At 45.8% G+C, this 19059-nt stretch overlaps 1 protein-coding gene across 6 annotated transcripts in view; it reads right to left on the bottom strand.

The window, feature by feature from the left end:
* The window catches only part of LOC147099704 (uncharacterized), a 171841-nt gene that overhangs the window by 121640 nt on the left and 31142 nt on the right, over positions 1-19059 (bottom strand). For 4 of the 6 annotated variants that reach the window (XM_085969099.1, XM_085969095.1, XM_085969097.1 and 1 more), the window contains exons 5-9: positions 18023-18181; positions 13082-13199; positions 10850-10900; positions 10213-10290; positions 9345-9401 (exon numbers count right to left, since the gene is read on the bottom strand). In XM_085969099.1, coding sequence (XP_085825225.1) covers positions 9345-9401; positions 10213-10290; positions 10850-10900; positions 13082-13199; positions 18023-18181 — 463 coding nt within the window. The remainder of the gene's footprint in view (positions 1-9344; positions 9402-10212; positions 10291-10849; positions 10901-13081; positions 13200-18022; positions 18182-19059) is intronic. The other 2 variants (XM_085969096.1, XM_085969098.1) reach the window with 2 other exon arrangements.

Genomic DNA, 19059 nt, shown 5'->3' with positions numbered 1-19059 from the left:
GCCTTCAGGCTTGTTTTTTTTAACGCTCTTAGACCTATTAGAATTATTTACCGTGGCCATGTTTAATTTAAACATAAGGACATAAGAAATAGGAGCAGGAGTAGGCCAATCGACCCCTCGAGCCTGCTCCGCCATTCAATAAGATCATGGCTGATCTGATCCTAACCGCCAATCTACTATCACAGAACCATCTCCTGAATCTAACAGAATTAGACACACGAAATAGGAGCAGGATCAGGCTACACGGCCCCAGGGCCCGCTCCGCTACCCACAGGGCCATGTCCGATCCGAACCCAGACTCATGTCCAAATTCCTGCCCGCTCCCCGGAACCCTTAATTCCCTTTACTACGAGTAAACTGTCTATTTCTGTTTTAAATTTATGTAATGATGTAGCTTCTACACCTTTTTGGGGCAGCATATTCCATGGACCTACCACCCTCTGAGTGAAGTAGTTCCTCCTCATCTCAGTTTTGAAAGAGCAGCCCCTTATTCTAAGACTATGCCCCCTAGTTCTAGTTTCACCCATCATCGGGAACATCCTCCCCGCATCCACCCGATCCAACCCCTTTACAATTACAGAATCACACAGAAACCCCACAGTGCAGATAGAGGCCATTTCGGCCCATCGAGCCTGCACCGACACATATCCCACCCGATCCCCATAACCCCTACACCAACACATATCCCACCCTATCCCCGTAACCTCATGTATTTAATCCCCCTAACACTAAGGGTCAATTTATCATAGCCAAATAACCTAACCCGCACATCTTTGGACTGTGGGAGGAAACCGGAGCACCCGGAGGAAACCCACGCAAACACGGGGAGAATGTGCAAACTCCACACAGACAGTCACCCGAGGCCGGATTCGAACCCGGGTCCCTGACGCTGTGAGGCAACAGTGCTAACCACTATGCCACCGTGTTTCAATAAGATCGCCTCTCATTCTTCTGAACTCCAATGAGTAGAGTCCCAACCTACTCAACCTCTCCTCATATGTCCATCCCCTCATCCCCAGGATTAACCGAGTGAACCTTCTTTATACTGACTCGAGAGCAAGTATGTCTTTTCTTAAGTATTGACACCAAAACTGTATGCAGTATTCCAGGTGCGGTCTCACCAATACCTTGTACAACTGCAACAATACCTCCCTGTTTTTATATTCTATCCCCCTAGCAATGAAAGCCAACATTCCATTGGCCTTCTTAATCACTTGCTGCACCTGCATACTAACCTTTTGAGTTTCGTGCACCAGGACCCCCAGATCCCTTTGTAGTTCAGTACTTTCCAGTTTCTTGCCATTAAGATAATAACTTGCTCTACGATTTTTCCTGCCAAAGTGCATAACCTCACACTTTCCAGTATTGTATTCCATCTGCCAAATCTCTGCCCACTTACTTAGCCTGTCTATGTCCCCTTGCAGGTTTTTTATGTCCTCCTCACTCACTACTTTCCCTCCCTTCTTAGTATCATCTGCAAACTTTGTTATGTTACACTCGGTCCCCTCCTCCAAATCGTTAATATAGATTGTAAAGAGTTGGGGACCCAGCACTGACCCCTGCGGAACACCACTAGTTACTGATTGCCAGTCTGAGAATGAACCATTTATCCCAACTCTCTGCCTTCTGTTAGATAGCCAATCCTCTATCCATGCCAGAATATTACCCCCAATCCCGTGATTTTTTATCTTAAGCAACAAATCTTTTGTGTGGCACCTTGTCAAATGCCTTTTGGAAGTCTAAATACACTACGTCCACTGGTTCCCCTTTATCCACCCTATATGTTACTTCCTCAAAGAACTCCAGCAAATTTGTCAAACATTACTTCTCCTTCATAAAACCATGCTGACTTTGTCCTATTAAATTATGATTATCCAAATGTCCTGTTACTGTCTCCTTAATAATGGACTCCAACATTTTACCTACCACAGATGTTAGGCTAACCTGTCTATAGTTTCCAGCCTTCTGTCTACTACCCTTTTTAAATAAGGGTGTTACATTAGCAGTTTTCCAGTCTGCCGGGACCTTTGCTGAGTCCAGGGAGTTTTGGTAAATTATTACCAATGCATCCACAATCCCTACCGCCACTTCCCTCAAGACCCTAGGATGTAAGCCATCAGGTCCAGGTGATTTATCCGCCTTGAGTCCCATTATTTTACCGAGTACCACTTCCTTAGTGATTTTGATCGTGTTTAGCTCCTCCCCCCCTATAGCCCCCTGTTTGTCCAGTGTTGGGATATTCTTAGTGTCCTCTACTGTAAAGACTGATACAAAATATTCATTCAGTGTTTTTGCCATCTCCATATTCCCCACCATTAATTTCCCGGTCTCATCCTCTAAGGGACCAACATTTACTTTAGCCACCCTTTTTCTTTTTATATAACTATAAAAACTCTTACTATCTGTTTTTATATTTTTTGCTAATTTACTTTCATAATCTATCTTCCCTTTCTTAATCAATCTTTCTGTTATTTTTTGCTGTCTTTTAAAGTTTTCCCAATCCTCTATCCTCCCACTAGATTTGGCTACCTTATATGCCCTTGTTTTTAGTCGAATACTATCCTTAATTTCTTTACTTAGCCACGGATGGCTGTCTTTTCTTTTACACCCTTTTCTTCTCAGTCGAATATATATTTTTTGGAAGTTGTAAAATAACTCCTTAAATGTACACCACTGATCATGTATCGTCTTACCCTTTAATCTATTTTCCCAATCCACTCTACTCAATTCCACTCTCATACCTTCATAGTCTCCTTTATTCAAGCTTAGCACGCTTGTTTGAGATCCAACCTTCTCATCCTCTAATTGAATATGGAATTCAACCATGTTATGGTCACTCATTCCAAGGGGGTCCTTTATTAGGACATTTTTAATTAATCCTGTCTCGTTACACAGGACCAGATCTAAGGTTGCTTGCCCCCTGGTCGCTTCAGTTACATACTGCTCAAGAAACCCATCCCTAATACACTCAATGAACTCATCCTCAAGGCAGCCCTGCCCAATTTGATTTGTCCAATTAATATGATAGTTAAAATCCCCCATAATTATAGATGCTCCCTTATTACAAGCCTCAACTATTTCCTGATTGATACTCCGTCCAACAGAGTTGCAACTGTTCGGAGGCCTATAGACTACGCCCACGAGTGTTTTTTTCCCCTTATTATTCCTTATCTCCACCCAAACTGTTTCATTATCCTGATCTTTTGACCCAATATCATTTCTCTGTATTAGTGATTCCTTCCTTTATTAACATAGCCACCCCACCTCCCCTTCCTTCCTGATCGTTAAATAACCTGGTATGTTTAATTCCCAGGCATTGTCACCCTGCAGCCATGTTTCTGTAATGGCCACAAGATCATACCCATATGTAGTTATTTGTGCCATTAACTCGTCTATTTTGTTACGAATGCTACGTGCATTCAGATAGAGAACTTTCAAATATGTTTTGTGACACTTAGTTCCTGCTTTTGCCCTTTTTATTACTTTACCTTTTACTCCATACCTTCTGCCCCTTCCTGACACGCTCTGGTTTTTAATTTCCCCTCTGCTACCTAAGTCTATGACCTTCTCTGTTGTCATTTTTATTATTTGCTCTCTAGGAACCTCCCCCCGACTAGTTAGTTTAAAGCCCTCTCTACAGCCCTAGTTATATGATCCGCCAGGACTCTAGTCCCAGCACTGGCCAAGTGAAGCCCGTCCCAACGGAACAGCTCCCTCCTGCCCCAGTACTGGTGCCAGTGTCCCAGGAAGCAAAACCCATTTCTCCCACACCAGTCTTTGAGCCACGCATTTAACTCTCTAATTTTATTTGTCCTAGCCAAATTCGCTCGTGGCTCAGGTAATAATCCAGAGATTATTACCCTTGAGGTTCTGTTTTTTAATTTGACCCCTAGCTGCTCATACTCCTTTAACAGAACCGGCTTCCTAGTCCTATCTACGTCGTTTGTACCAACATGGACCACGACAACTGGATCCACCCCCTCCCACTGCAAGTTTCTTTCCATCCCAGAGATGTCCTTAGCCCTGGCACCGGGTAGGCAACACAGCCTTCGGGACTCTCACTCTCGGCTGCAGAGAACTCTATCTATCCCCCTAATAATACTATCCTCTACCACTACAACATTTCTATTTACTCCCCCCTCTTGAATGACCCCCCGTTCCACGGTGCTGTGGCCAGGTTGCTTATCCTCCCTGCAGTCCCTGCTCCTGTCCCCACAGGGAATAAGAACCTCAAACCTGTTGGACAAGAGCAAGGGCTGCGGCTCCTCCAGCTCTACCTCCTGGATCCCCGTACCTGCCTCACTCGTAGTCACACCGTCCTGTCCCTGACCATGGGCTACATCTGAATTAATTAACTTCATAGGTGTGACCACCTCCTGATACACAGAGTCCAGGTACTTCTCCCCCTCCCTGATGTGTCGCAGTGTCTGAAGCTCAGACTCCAGCTCATCAACACGGAGCTGGAGTTCCTGTAGCAGCAGACACTTGTCACAGACGTAATCACCGTGAGCCTCAATGGGGTCCACCGGCTCCCACATCTCGCAACAGTAACACATCACCTGCTCCATTCTATGTAATTAATTAAATTTTTTATTGTTAGTTATGGACACCCTCTGCCCGATTTTAGATGCTAGTATCCCCTTTAATTAATTGGATTTAAATTAAATCAATCCCTCTAATTACACCAGTTAAATGGTTTACCAACAGTCACTCTGCACCAGAAAGGCCTTATTAACTACAACCCACAGAGTTAAAGTTTGAAAAGAGCACCTAACACCCCACTTACCCTAACTCACACTTACCCAGACTCACAGCACTTTCTGCTGACTCGCACTAGGACTGGTCTTTTTATACTGTTTGTTTGTTTACAGCCAAATGAGTCACCCCTGCTGATTGGTTAGAAAACTGGTTTCCACTGCCTGCTGTGCCAATTTACTCCTACTGCAGTGTAACCTTGTTTTACTCTTCTTAAACCAACAGAATCCCAAATATTTAACTTTTCCCCTTTACTTAAACTGCTTAAGTAATCTTATCAAGAATGATTTAAAGAGAAATAACAATTAAAGAACTCTCACACTTACCCAAACTCACAGCACTCTCTGCTGACTCGCACTCAGTGCTTGCTCGCACTAGGACTGGTCTTTTTATTGATTTCTCTGACTTCCACTTTTGTTTTTCTCCTTCCTATCTTTTGCTTTTATCCTTGTTTCCCTTTCCTCTGTCTCCCTGCTCAGGTTCCCAACCCCCTGCCATTTTAGTTTAAACCCTCCCCCAGAGCACTAGCAAACACTCCCCCTAGGACATCGGTTCCAGCCCAGCCCAGGTGCAAACCATCCAGTTTGAACTGGTCCCACCTCCCCCAGAACTATTCAAAAAGGGGGGTAGGGAAAAAGCAGGTAATTACAGACCTGTAAGCCTTACATCAGTTGTGGGCAAAATGCTGGAGTCCATCATTAAGGATGAAATAGCGGAGCACTTAGCAAATGGGGACAGGATAGGACAGAGTCAACATGGATTTACAAAGGGTAAATCGTGCTTGACTAATCTATTGGAATTTTTTGAGGGAGTAACTGGTAGAATAGATGGGGGAGAGCCAGTAGATGTGGTGTACCTGGACTTCCAAAAGGCCTTCGATAAGGTCCCACATAAAAGATTAGCATGGAAAATTGAGGCTCATGGGATAAAGGGGAAAGTTTTGGCGTGGATAGGGAACTGGCTGTCAGATAGAAAACAGAGAGTTGGAATAAACGGCTCATTTTCTGAATGGCAGGCAGTAACAAGTGGGGTACCACAGGGATCTGTCCTGGGCCCCCAGCTGTTCACAATTTACATTAATGACCTGGATCAGGGAGTCGGATGCAGCATTTCCAAATTTGCAGACGACACTAAACTAGGAGGGGGGGTGGGCTCAGAGGAAGAGACCAGGAAGCTCCAGAGCGATTTGGACAGACTGGGCGATTGGGCGGATAAATGGCAGATGCACTATAATGTGGACAAGTGCGAAGTTATCCACCTTGGGTGCAGGAACGGGAGGGCAAATTATTATTTAAATGGCAATAGATTGGGAGAGGGGGAAGTACAGAGAGACCTGGGTGTTCTTGTACACCAGTCACTGAAGGCGAGCATGCAGGTGCAACAGGCGGTCAAGAAGGCAAACGGTATGCTGGCCTTCATAGCAAAAGGGTTAGAATACAGGAACAGGGATACCTTGCTGCAGCTGTACAGGGCACTGGTGAGACCACACCTCGAGTACTGTGTACAGTTTTGGTCGCCTCATCTGAGGAAGGATGTTCTTGCCATGGAGGGGGTGCAGCGGCGATTCACCAGGCTGATACCAGGAATGGCGGGAATGACCTATGAGGAGAGACTATGTAGTTTAGGGATGTACACACTGGAGTTTAGAAGATTGAGAGGGGACCTCATAGAAGTGTATAAAATTCTGACAGGTCTAGACAGACTGGATGCAGAAGGAATGTTTCCCTTGGCGGGTGAGAACAGAACTAGAGGACATAATTTAAGGATAAGGGCTAAACCATTTAGGACAGAGATGAGGGGGAATTTCTTCACTCAGAGAGTGGTGAACCTGTGGAACTCATTGCCACAGAGGGCAGTGTATGCCAGCTCATTAAATATATTTAAGAGGGAATTAGATATATTTCTACGGGCAAAAGGGGTTAAGGGTTACGGAGAGAAGGCGGGGACGGGATACTGAATTAAAGGATCAGCCATGATCTCATTAAATGGCGGAGCAGGCACGAAGGGCCGAATGGCCTACTCCTGCTCCTATCTTCTATGTATCTATGTATCTATGTAACCAGTTCCAATGTCCCAGGAACTTGAATCCCTCCCCCCTGCACCATTCCTCTAGCCACGTATTCATCTGAAATATCCTTCTATTTCTACTCTGACTAGCATGTGGCACTGGTCGCAATCCTGAGATTACTACCTTTGAGGTCCTATTTTTTAATTTACCTCCTAACTCCCTATATTCCGCTGTTAGGACCTCATCCCGTTTTTTACCTATATCTTTGGTGCCTATATGCACCACGACAACTGGCTGTTCACCCTCCCCTTCCAAAATGTTCTGCAGCCGCTCTGAGACATCCTTGACCCTTGCACCAAGGAGGCAACACACCATCCTGGAGTCTCGTTTGCGGCCGCAGAAACGCCTATCTATTCCCCTTACAATAGAATCCCCTATTACTATAGTTCTCCCGTCCTGTGCAGCAGAGCCACCCCTGGTGCCAGGAAGTTGGCTGCTGCTGCCTTCCTCTGATAAGCCATCCCCCCCCCATCAGTATCCAAAGCGGTTTATCTGTTTGAGAGGGGGATGTCCACAGGGGACCCCTGCACTACCTGCCTGTGCCTACTACTCTGTCTGTTGGTCACCCCCTTCCCTTTCTGCCTGTCCAACCTTTGCCTGCGGTGTGACCAACTGCTCAAACGTGTTATCCACGAATTCCCCAGCATCGCGAATGGTCCAGTATGAATCCAATCGCAGCTCCAGCGCTGCAATGCAGTCTGCCAGTAGCTGCAGCTGGACACACTTCCTGCACACATGGTTGTCAGGGACACAGGAAGTGTCCCTGAGTTCCCACATAGCGCAGGAGGAGCATGCCACGAGGCCGAGCTCTCCTGCCATGACTTACCCTTTAATTAATTGAAATTAAATTAAATCAAATCAATCACACCAATTACACTACAGTTAAATTATATACTTAAGGGGCCTGGTTTACCAACAGTCCCCACTACACCACAGAGACCTTAAAAACTATAAACCACAGAGTTAAAGTTTAAAAAGAGAGAAATACTCACCAACCAATCACTTACCTGCTTCCTGGTGACGTCACACCTTGATTACTTTTTACTTCTCTCCCTCTGAGCTCGGAGACTGGTACGCCTCTTGAGCCTCGCTGCCGCTTTTATTTACTTTACCTCCGGTGGCTCGCTCCAATCAGGTCCGCGATGGGGCCTCTCGAGCCTCACTGCCGCTTTTATTTACTTTACCTCCGGTGGCTCGCTCCAATCAGGTCCGCGATGGGGCCTCTCGAGCCTCGCTGCCGCTTTTATTTACTTTACCTCCGGTGCCTCGCTCCAATCAGGTCCGCGATGGGGCCTCTCGAGCCTCGCTGCTGCTTTTATTTACTTTACCTCCGGTGCCTCTCGAGCCTCGCTGCCGCTTTTATTTACTTTACCTCCGGTGCCTCGCTCCAATCAGGTCCGCGATGGGGCCTCTCGAGCCTCACTGCCGCTTTTATTTACTTTACCTCCGGTGCCTCGCTCCAATCAGGTCCACGATGGGGCCTCTCGAGCCTCGCTGCTGCTTTTATTTACTTTACCTCCGGTGCCTCACTCCAATCAGGTCCGCGATGGAGTTTTTTGCACGCTTGCTGGGCCCATAAAAATAAAAACTGAACATTTCCAGGGTCTTTTTTTTTTTTTTTGAGTGGCCTCCAGCAGTTCCCTTAAAGACCAATGGTTAGGCCGCTTAAGACCTAGTATAACTAGGTGGAGCATGTGCGACACAAGCTCTACCCATTTATACCTGGATTTCTCATTCAAGGTCCTACATTTAGCGTAGGATGCCAATTTACATATCTAAGGAAACTAACGTCTCATGCAGGCGGGTGCCCTGGACAACTGAAAGGCACCCAATCAACACCATCCAGGACAAAGCAGCCCGCTTGATTGGCACCTCATCCACCACCTTAAACATTCACTCCCTCCACCATCGGCGCACCATGGCTGCAGTGTGTACCATCTACAAGATGCACTGCAGCAACTCGCCAAGGCTTTTTGACAGCACCTCCCAAACCCGTGACCTCTACCACCTAGAAGGACAAGGGCAGCAGGCGCTTGAGAACACCACCACCTCCAAGTTCCCCTCCAAGTCACACACCATCCTGACTTGGAAATATATCACCGTTCCTTCGTCACTGGGTCAAAATCCTGGAACTCCCTCCCTAACAGCACTGGGAGTACCTTCACCACACAGACTGTAGCGGTCCAAGAAGGCGGCTCACCACCACCTTCTCAAGGGCAATTAGGAATGAGCAATAAATGCTGGCCTTGCCAGCGATGCCCACATCCAGAAACGAATAAAAAAAATCCAGTATAGCATCTGGTGGAATTCCAGAGCAGGCACAGCAGATCACAACACGAAATTCCATGTCCATCGTCCATCTTACGGGTGCAAAACAGGTGGGCACAAATTGATTTTTTTGTAATCTATTTTCCATTATTAAGAAGCTTAGTCAATATCTACTTTAGGAAACCTGATATAATTAGCAGCCCATGAGAATGTACATTAGTGTGAAACAAACCCATGTCATTGTTATACCCACCTCTGTTAGTAAGATATCCTTAACAGAAATGAGTCTTTTGGCTTCGTATATCTGGTTCTAAAAAGCAAGATAGTAACATTTTAGATACTTGTACTAGACTGTCTAGCAGCATCTTGTGGCAAGGAATTGAATACTATGGGGGGTTGAGTTTACACGGGCGTTTTCCTGATCATCTACCACGAATTCAGCGGGTGATCCAGCAAAACTCTGAGAAACGGTGCTGGTACCATTTCTCCAGGGTTTCCACGGTTCTTCTGCCGAAGCTATGGTGGATAATCGGGAGAACCCTCAGAGAAATTCAACTCGCATACCTGTAAAGAATAAAGAACAATAGTATATTTTTAGCTTTGGGAGTCAGAAAATAAAGCATTTGATATTGTGAGATCCTAAAACAGTAGTCTTAATGAAAGGGACAGTCTGTGATTAATTATAACCACTCCACACAGACAATAAGGTCCTAGTTTCTATCCTCAGCCTCCTGAGTTAGCTGGCCTCAGCCAGAGCAGCCTCAGCATCCTGTCTAGGGAGGATGGAAAAAACAAGTTGAAGAGGGTTCCCACTCCTGATTGCTACTCAGCAACCATTGTTGGAAGTGCACACATGTGGCCATCAGGTCGTAACAGGATCGGGCTTTGCTCTGACATCTTCCCAATTAGACCATGCAGGGCATCACAGCCAAGCACAATCCTGTCTTCACCTGACATTCATGCTTTCTAGCAAGGATCACTGGCGGAGCAGCAGAATCTTGAAGTGAAATGGCACTACATTGCAATGACTTACTGGCAACAAAACAAAACATGATCAAAGTTAATCTAAGAAACTGGCAAAAAGTATTTTTTGCACTTTTTCCAGCATTGTAGTGACATACCTTCAGCTCCACCTTCTCTGATACCAGCTCCTCATTTCTCCAGTGTGCATAGTCTTTCTCAGCTCTTACTTTCCCATTCTGCATTCGATGCAAGAAAAGCGTCATCTTACTTTTTAATATATTAATATTGTACCAGATTTCAACCTCAGATACAACAGATCTCAATTTTTTTTTAATTCTCATTTTGTTTTATTTACGTTGGCCCCTCTTAATTTAATTAGCTGTTAAGTTCCTTCTGTTATTTACATCATTCCTATACACAAAATGACAGGTAGGTGAAATGCTCCCAGTATTCAAGTAATTTTGATAATTGGCTACTTAATAGAGGCACAGAAGTAGTGAGGGGTGACTCACTGTTGGGGGGGGGGAGGGAATAACTGGCCTCCACTGATTTCAGTACATAATGCGTTGAAATGGTGGAATTAGGGTCAGTACTTTGCACAAAATCAAAATTAACCCCAATTTCATTTATTCAGTCACTATAAAAAGATGCATCCCTATTAATACATTGTGCTTTGTGGCCTACCATTCTTGTTATAAAACAGCACATCCTCCGACTCATCCTGACCAGAGGAGATGCACTAGTATACAGACAACTAGATCTATCCTACAACTGCATCTCCCCATTCCAGCTCACCTCTTCCTGAAGCTGACAAATCCCTGTGCTCAGATTCTGATGCTCCTTTTCCTATTGAAAAAAGATTACATTAGATTCCGGTCAAGGGAAAACCATGTTTTTCCATTATATTTTATTGAAATACTGTAAAATAATTCCAATCATAGCTGTAATTTTCAAGCTAGAACTTAGTCCATCTACAAAAGCAAAATACTGCAGATGCTGGAAATCTGAAATAAAAACAGAAAATGCTGGAAATACTCAGCAGCTCAGGCAGCATCTGTCGAGAGAGAAAGGGTGAATGTTTCAGGTCGATGACCCTTCGATCGACCTGAAACGTTAACTCGGTTTCTCTCTCCACAGATGCTGCCTTAGTCTATCTACTTCAATTCTGAATGCTTAAATTAACTTCGAATTGATAAATCTAGGTAAAGACAAAGCCTATGATGCAGGACACGCCAAGGTTGTAAACACTATGCTAGAGGATAAAGTAAATCAAAAAGCAGTGGTCAGATGATGCCAAGCTTTAAAAAGTCTGTAGTTTGAAAGAAGAAGGCCTAACTGATAGGAGTCAGGATTTCCACAGTTTAGAGGTCCTGGGAAGGAATGAGTAGGTGGCTGCTGAGTTTTGAACTCCACACAGTGAGGAAAAGCATGTAAGACTGCATATTTTCACTTTAGGGGGAACAAGAGGGAAGTTCAAAGGAGCACTGACCATAGTAATATTGTTGATAGGCATCAGTCCTTCACCTTTGGTTTTTCAATAAAATAAACGCCATTGCCACCTCCAGATTTAACTATTCTAATGCTCTTCTGGTCGGCATCTCACCCATCACCCTTCGTAAACTTCAGCTCATGCTAAACTCTGCTGCACACATCCTTTCCTGCACCAAGTCCCACTCGCCCATTGACCCAATTCTTGCTGACTTACATTGGCTCCTAGTCTAACATTACCGTAAATTTAAAAATCTCATCCTTTAGTTTAAATCCCTTCATGACCTAACCCCTCCTTATTCCTATAATCTTCCCCAGCCCTACAAACACTGCCCCCCACCCCCGAACACTCATTCCTGACCCTGGCTTCTCGTGCATCCCCCTCTCCCTTTGCCCCAGCATTGCCTTCAGCCACCTAAGCCTCATACAGGGGTATTCTGAAATCCACTCCTGAAACCCATGCAGCTTTCAACCTCCCTCGCCTGCTTTAAAATCCTCCTTAAAACCCATCTCTTTGACCAACGTTTTGGTTTTCCTAATATTTCCTCTTCAGCTTGGCATCCAGTATTTTTGAATACACGCTGTGAAGCACTTTGGGACATTCTTCTACATTAAGGGTGCAAGTTGTTGTTATTGTTGTTGTGCTGTTCGTTGGAACACTGTCCTTCAGACTGAGACCCGAGTTCAAGTCCAACTAAGACTAAAGTAATGAAGGTGTCCGCAGTCTGTAATGGAAGTTGGGACACTCTTTTCCACATTGGACTTGTGTATGAATTCACTCCAGATGCAGCAAATCAATGGTCTATATTCTCCAAGGACGAGAAAGGATTCTGTCTTCTTTTTGTTAAGGACTGGGGTTTAAATTCAACCTGTGCAGTGCTGATCTGAAACTTGGTTTGATCCCCGATCTGTGCTGAATTCAAAGGAACACAGGAATGTATAGGTCCAGAAGAAACTATTGCAGTCCACCTGGTTACAATTTGAGAAATACAATATGCTATTCTCTCTCTCATAGTCTTAATCACTTTCTCTGCCAAAGATCTATCCAGTATCCTCTTACATTTCCCCAACACTATCTCCCTCCTGTGTATTGTTTGGGGAGTCTGTTCCTTATCTCAGTTGAAGCTTTGGTCTTTGTCCACAACTGGCTTCAGAACACCTGGTCTAGCTAAGAGAAAAATATCATTCAGGGTTCAGTCACCCAATCACTATCTAATGACTGCTGTTGGAAAGTATGCCTGTGGATGCCAGGTGAGGACAGAATCATGTTCAGCTGTGATGCTCCTCATTGTTGAATAACCTGCTGACAATCACTATCAAAACAGCTATTTTTCATTTGTGAGTTATCTGTGGTACAATACCTCTGCATGAATCAGTGGGGGGTGAAGCGGGGGGAGGAAAGAATTGGGAGGGAGGAATCTGTTTTTAATTAGCCACAAATAAATTCAATCCAGGCAAGAACTTTGAAGTTCACCTAGCCTTAATGTTAAAAGGAAAGAAATTCAATCTTAAACCCATTTTGTGTTTATAGATACATACCAGTTGTCTGTTTTGAACCTGCAGGTTATAATTTCTATCCTCCAGGTTCTTCACGATGGATTTTAAATCCTCCAGTTCATTCTCTAGTAATTTTACATGCAGCAACACTTGCTGAGAGCTGCAGGGAGTAACAAGCATCATATTTAATAATCAGCAGTACACACAACCTTATTTTGGTGCAGGCCAGGCGCACATATCAGGAAATTGCAGACCTTACTGTCCACAAGGGACAGAAAATCACAGGTTGGGCGGTACACAATATCCCAAAGAAGAAAATCTCCCCTTTTATATTAAGCACTTGAAATATACTGAGTCACTCACCATAGCCTTGCTGCTAGCATCCATGGGTAACTGACGTCCCCAATTCCTGACGATGTATGGTCAAATAAAAGCAACCAACACAGCCCTTTTCTGGCCAGGCTGTCCGTGATCAACACATCCGACTGTGGTATCAGTGAACACAAACCTAATTCCCCATTCGCCAACAGTCCCACACCTTACCTTCCCTCTGTTACTGACCATCACAGCATCCTCTTGGCCACAATTCTACAATAAAAGCCACCACACAGCAAACATTCCAAACCAAATTTATAAATCAAACCATCCAATATTACATAACAAAGTCAACTAATCATCCTTGTGCATTCCCTTAGTGCCCATCTTCCTTGTGCCTTTGCCTGTCCTAGTGCTCCTACGCAGTGCTACCCCAGTGACTGCAGCATGGCTGGTGGAAGGCTGCTGACTTTCAGTGGGGGAAACTGCAGATGGCCTTGCAGAACGACCTTGAGCAGCTCTGGGCCTAAAAGGCCCGGCTTCGGACTGCACCATCTTGCCATGGATGGCAGCAGTGCAGGCTGGCTGACAGGCAAAAGCAAGGGCACTGGCGGAGTGGCAGTGGTGGGTTGACAAATGCTATCACCGAGAGGACAGCAGGTTCGTGCTCCATGAAGCCAATGCCACCCCCTGGGTGGCACTTCAGCAAACCTAGTAATCTGTTGAAGGACAGATTGTTGGACTGCTATGACACCCTGCAAGCCCCTTTCAACACTGGTAACTGCAGCAAGCTGAGCTTGCATGACAGAAGTCTGAGCTTCCACTGTAGCACTCAGACTTTGGGTGGTTTCTGCTTGTGCTGCAATGGAAGCTGAGACATTGGCCATCAGATGCTGCATCAAGGTTGGGTCCACAAGTGCACTAATGGAGTTGGCCATCACTTCCATGCTGGAAAGGATGGGCTCCAAGCTCTGTGCAAGGTTGGAGCTGGACTGTTCTATGCTCCTTGACATTGCATTCAGGCTTTCTGGCAGGCCTGCCAATGCACCAAGCATTTCATTGTGCATATCCATCAGCCTTCTTCTGTAGGCCGCCCAACGAAGTTCTTATCAGAGTCCTCTACAGCAGAACTCATGTGCAACCTCGCCCTCCAGGGAAGCTGGCACGTGCGCCATTCTTGTCCGCTGCCCTGGCTGCAGACAACTCTTATCTCGCCACGTGCAGATCCCACGTCTAACCTATCCTCTAAAGTATGCGGAGTGTCAGTATCTGAGCTTGTGGCTGCGAGTGTGAAGTTGAGTGACCGGGCTGTGTCTTCAACATCACTGCCTTCTTCCTCTTCCAGTTCTTGTTCCTCCACCACTGCCTGGACAAGTTGCAGTTCTCGGCTATCTGAAAGGAGAAAGGCACAAGGGTAGGGTTGTGGCGAGGGGAGGAGGGAAAGCAAGAGTGCATGCTTGCACCATCTGCAGCTTGTAAATCATAAGAGATTATGGGATGAGGGGTAAGTGGGATGTGAGGAGGAGGATTAGGTATGAGGATACCATTATCTTTGACTGATTCAGCCCCACTGCTGGATATGGGCGTAGTGATGGCCGCTCCAACCTTCAGCACCGTCTCCTCCATGGGGGTTAGGTCATGCAGGCGCACCAGTCTTCGTGCGGGTAGCCCCTGCTGCCTCCGGTTATGAGCCACCTTGTCCTACAAGAAAGAGAGAAGTATGTCAGTGAGTATGGCGCAACGTGATGTGGCTGTCATGGTTGAATAGCCAGCAGTGTGTGAAAGCTGTGAGATGTGGGTGTGAGGCTTGCAGCAGTGCTAAGTGTGTGAGGGTGAGGTGCAACTATGAATGTGAGGTATGAGTCATGATTGATAGAGATTGTTGGTAGATGAGTGAAGCGGGGTGCTGAATTGAGCAGTGTCTGGGCCTCGTGGTTCAGTTGTAAGGATATGGCATTTGAAGATGAATTCACTGACCTTGTGTAAGGTCATTAAACTTCTTGCAGCACTGCATTCACATCCTCGGGGCCACACTGCTGGCATTGCCATCTCAGTTTGTCTGGAGGGCGTCCTGGGCCCCTGTAGATAGAGCCTCCTGTCCACCTCCAGCACTAACACCTCCAAGTGCTGCGTCAGAAAATCTTTGGAGTCCACTCTCTCCTCTGTTGTGCCATTAGTATGCCTTCTTCCTGCTCAGAATGTCTGCCCCAGCCACTTACAGCACCTGCTCCAGCCAGAATGCACCTCCTTTTAAGAGGCTGGCTTTAAGTAGTGCAGGCTATGTTTAAGTGGTGCTAGCCTTGCATGAACTTGGGCCCCCTGCTGAGGCATGCAGCCATTCAACAGCACCTTCAGTGTTGGGCTGCACGCTACTATCATGTGAATTAGCAGGTAGCATGACATGCCATCTGCAACGGACTCATCAGGCGTGAGCTAATTGCACATCGCGACACCTATGCCCGTTTTCAGGCCATGTCCAATTTCTAGGCCTAAGTTTTCACAGTCCCTCCCACCAAGGCTAGAAAACATTGGGCCAGATTTTCCAATCGGAGGTTTCCTCCGTGCGGATGCCTCCGATCGGGAAAAATCTACGCACTTACCTGCTGGCTCCGTAGGTCCCGAGACACCGATCCTGGGCCTCTTCTGGTCCACGCACGCAGAGACCCAGGTATCCTACAGGCGCATGTGGTTCGCAAGCGTCCCTGGGATCATGTGGGCCATGGGGAACCAATCAAAGAAGGGAATCCCCTTCATACTTTTGACAGGTCTCTCCGCATAGATCTGTCAAAAGTATGAATGGGGATCACATTTAAAAAGTTAAAACATTAAATAAATTTTTTTTAAATCACGCATTTAAAATGAGTTAAAATTACATTAAATTAAATATTTTAAACAAAAATGTTATTTTTTGAAAAAAAAATTGAAGTTTATTTACGGGGCTAAAAATAAACGTACCTTTTTAAAAAGTATTTTGAAATTATAAATGAGCGGAAAAAAATTTATTTAAAATTTTTTTTAAACTCTTATGCTGGTAAAAGCAGGCCTTATGCCTGCTTTTAACAGGCGTAAGATTTTTAAAGGTTTTTAGCGGGCGGAAGTTGTGCAGAAAACGGAACTCTCTGCCCGCGGAGGCCCTTTTGACAGATAGAAAGTGCCGGTTTTCAGCACATGCGCTTCGCACGCCTGAAACTGGCACTTGTGAGGCCCCTATGGGTGCGTACACACCTGTGGGGGTCAGAATATACGGCCCATTGTTAATATGGGGCTGGATCTTACTTCATTGGCAGGTTAGCAGTGGAGTGAGATTTCCACCCACCTGACACCACCGGCAACCTGTTCAAGATTCAAAAAAAAGGATCTAATTTTGTATCTGAGGCAGATTTATAGCAGGAATACTACTGCCTATTGATTTACTGCTGCTGGAAGAGAGGAAGGGAGAGAGTGAAATTTAAAATGCTGCAGCTAATGAAAGGGACACATTTTTGCAGAACAGTGCAGCAGTGAGTCAGGAAGCAGCGGTCAGATCCATTCAATCCAGCTAGGCATCCTGGCTTTTCTGTTGTTCTTGTACATTAGCGGCTGCGTCTTTACATTTTTAAAACACATGGGATTCACTGCTGCATGAATTAAAAATGGAGGCAGACGACCAGTTCCATCCACGTTGCCTCCTCGTAGAAGAGTAAGTAGCTCGCTGTTTAGTGCCAGCAGAAGTATCACCAGCATTGGTAAAAGTTTTATTGGAGGAAAAAGCGGATTAAAAAAAGTCCAGTTTTGTGATGTTAAACATGTCTCTTGGGACTGTAATTCTGTATAAGAAATGAAAAAAACAACCGTCAGCCATGCGCTACTCACCTCCACGTTAACCCCACCTTTTCCATCAATAACTGTCTTAAATTTTAAATCATGCCGCTACTTAAAGTTTTAAGTTTTCGATGCCTAAAGAACAGACAAATTTTTCATCCTTTGCGCGCAATGCATCGCCTGACAATGGAATGTTACTCTCTCTGGCTGTTTTAAACCAGTGATAGACTCCTTCAAGATCCTGGTGAGCCCTGGTACGGATTTGCTTTCTCTCGATTGGCATTTCATTGGATGAATGCAGACTTGATTTTTCCTCTGTTGGCCCACACGATTGCAACAGTGCTCTTTGCTAAGCTGAGTTCTTTGCAGATTGTGGCTTGCAATTTTCTGTTATGATCCAAATCATAGATGATTTGAAGTTTTCTTTCAGAGACAAAGATGATCACCATCTTCACGCACATTGCCTGGCTGTAGTTGCCTTATGCCTGTTGCCTCATTGCAGTTTGTGTGCAGATGGCAAGACATCTTATCAGGCAGCGAATGCATACGTCATGCGGGATTCGCACTACAATTGGTTATCTTTCAACTAGCCTCAGCTTGAATTCCGTTGTTGGATCCGAATCTATGCAGTCAACCCTGCTTAAGTGTTCATTGTAGTAGGGCTGATAGCCACTGAAAAAAAATCGGATCTTGCCATTGGGATCATTAAAACCAAGTGTTCTATATAGTGAAGTTAGACTGTATTTTAAACTAACACAACCATTTGCAATACTGATATTTACTCATGCTTTATACTTGACCTTAGGCTGGGGACTTTTTCACCCTGCCACAGTTCAGGCTTTTTACAACCATTCTACTTCAAGCTACCTTTTGAGTTTGCTTTTCAGTTCAAAGATTTCCTCAGTCAGACGTACATTTGCTTCCTCAAACCCCTCTAATGATCTCTGTAGTTTTGCATTTTGATCCACCAATTTCCTGTTCGTGTATTCCAGACACTCGATATCATTGATCAACTCAGTAGTCTCTCTTGGGAAAAAAAAGTTAAATTTAAAAGATATTTTCAAAGGCAATATTTGAAGACCCTCACTCCCATATCAGGATGTGTTGTTATTGAATACAAATATTCCACATTTGTTAGAATTTTTTAACCAATTTTCTCCCCTCATCTCACTGTCTGAACACATGAGGGGAGAAATTGGGTGAGTAGCGCCACCTGTTAGCGCCTAAAGAGGCAGTCAGTGGCTGTAGCGCCACTGGCTGCGTCTCCCGCGATATTCAGCAGGGGCGCTAATGGTGGCGTTAGGCATTTGCGCAGCGCCGCCTCCTATGATGTCATCGGTGTGCGCAGCGCCCCGTTCGCGATATTTGGTAGCGAACGCCGCAGTTGCGCCGTTCGCTACCCGTGCCCGGTTCACGGGGCCTTACTGTGCCGGCAGCGGCGCAAGTTAAGGTGGAGGTGCGGGGCGGCCGCCTGCCAGCACCTCCGTCCCCGGCCTCCTGACCACCCCCCCACGGCATTGCCGGCTGTTTCCTGAGAGCCCGGCACTTCTCCTTGGTGCCGGGCTCATTTGCCGGCACTCGCGAGCGGGGATCGCGCTGTTGCAGGCACCTCCGCCTTAACAGTGGGAGGAAGGCCTGCAGTACCGCAGCGTGCCGTGCCGCAGCGTGTGGCGCTGCGGCACTTTGCACTGCGATGTTCAGTTTCAGCGCCCTAAGAGGGACGCGGAGCGCCTCGAGCCTCGCCCCGTGTCCCTCGAGGAGCAATGAAACTGAATATCTGACGATCGCTAAAGCCTCGAACGCTGCGCTAAATCCTGCGCTCAGGCGACTTTTGCACCACTTTGGCGCCCCAACCCAATTTCTAGGCCTTGATTCCTTAATTGGATATGCTTCCATGCAACCTA

The sequence above is a fragment of the Somniosus microcephalus genome, chromosome 28 (assembly GCF_052327205.1).
Source record: "Somniosus microcephalus isolate GS21.2 chromosome 28, FLI_Smic_1.0, whole genome shotgun sequence".
Lineage (NCBI taxonomy): Eukaryota > Metazoa > Chordata > Chondrichthyes > Squaliformes > Somniosidae > Somniosus > Somniosus microcephalus.
Note: the sequence above shows the minus strand (reverse complement) of the source record. Positions and strands in the feature narration are given on the sequence as shown.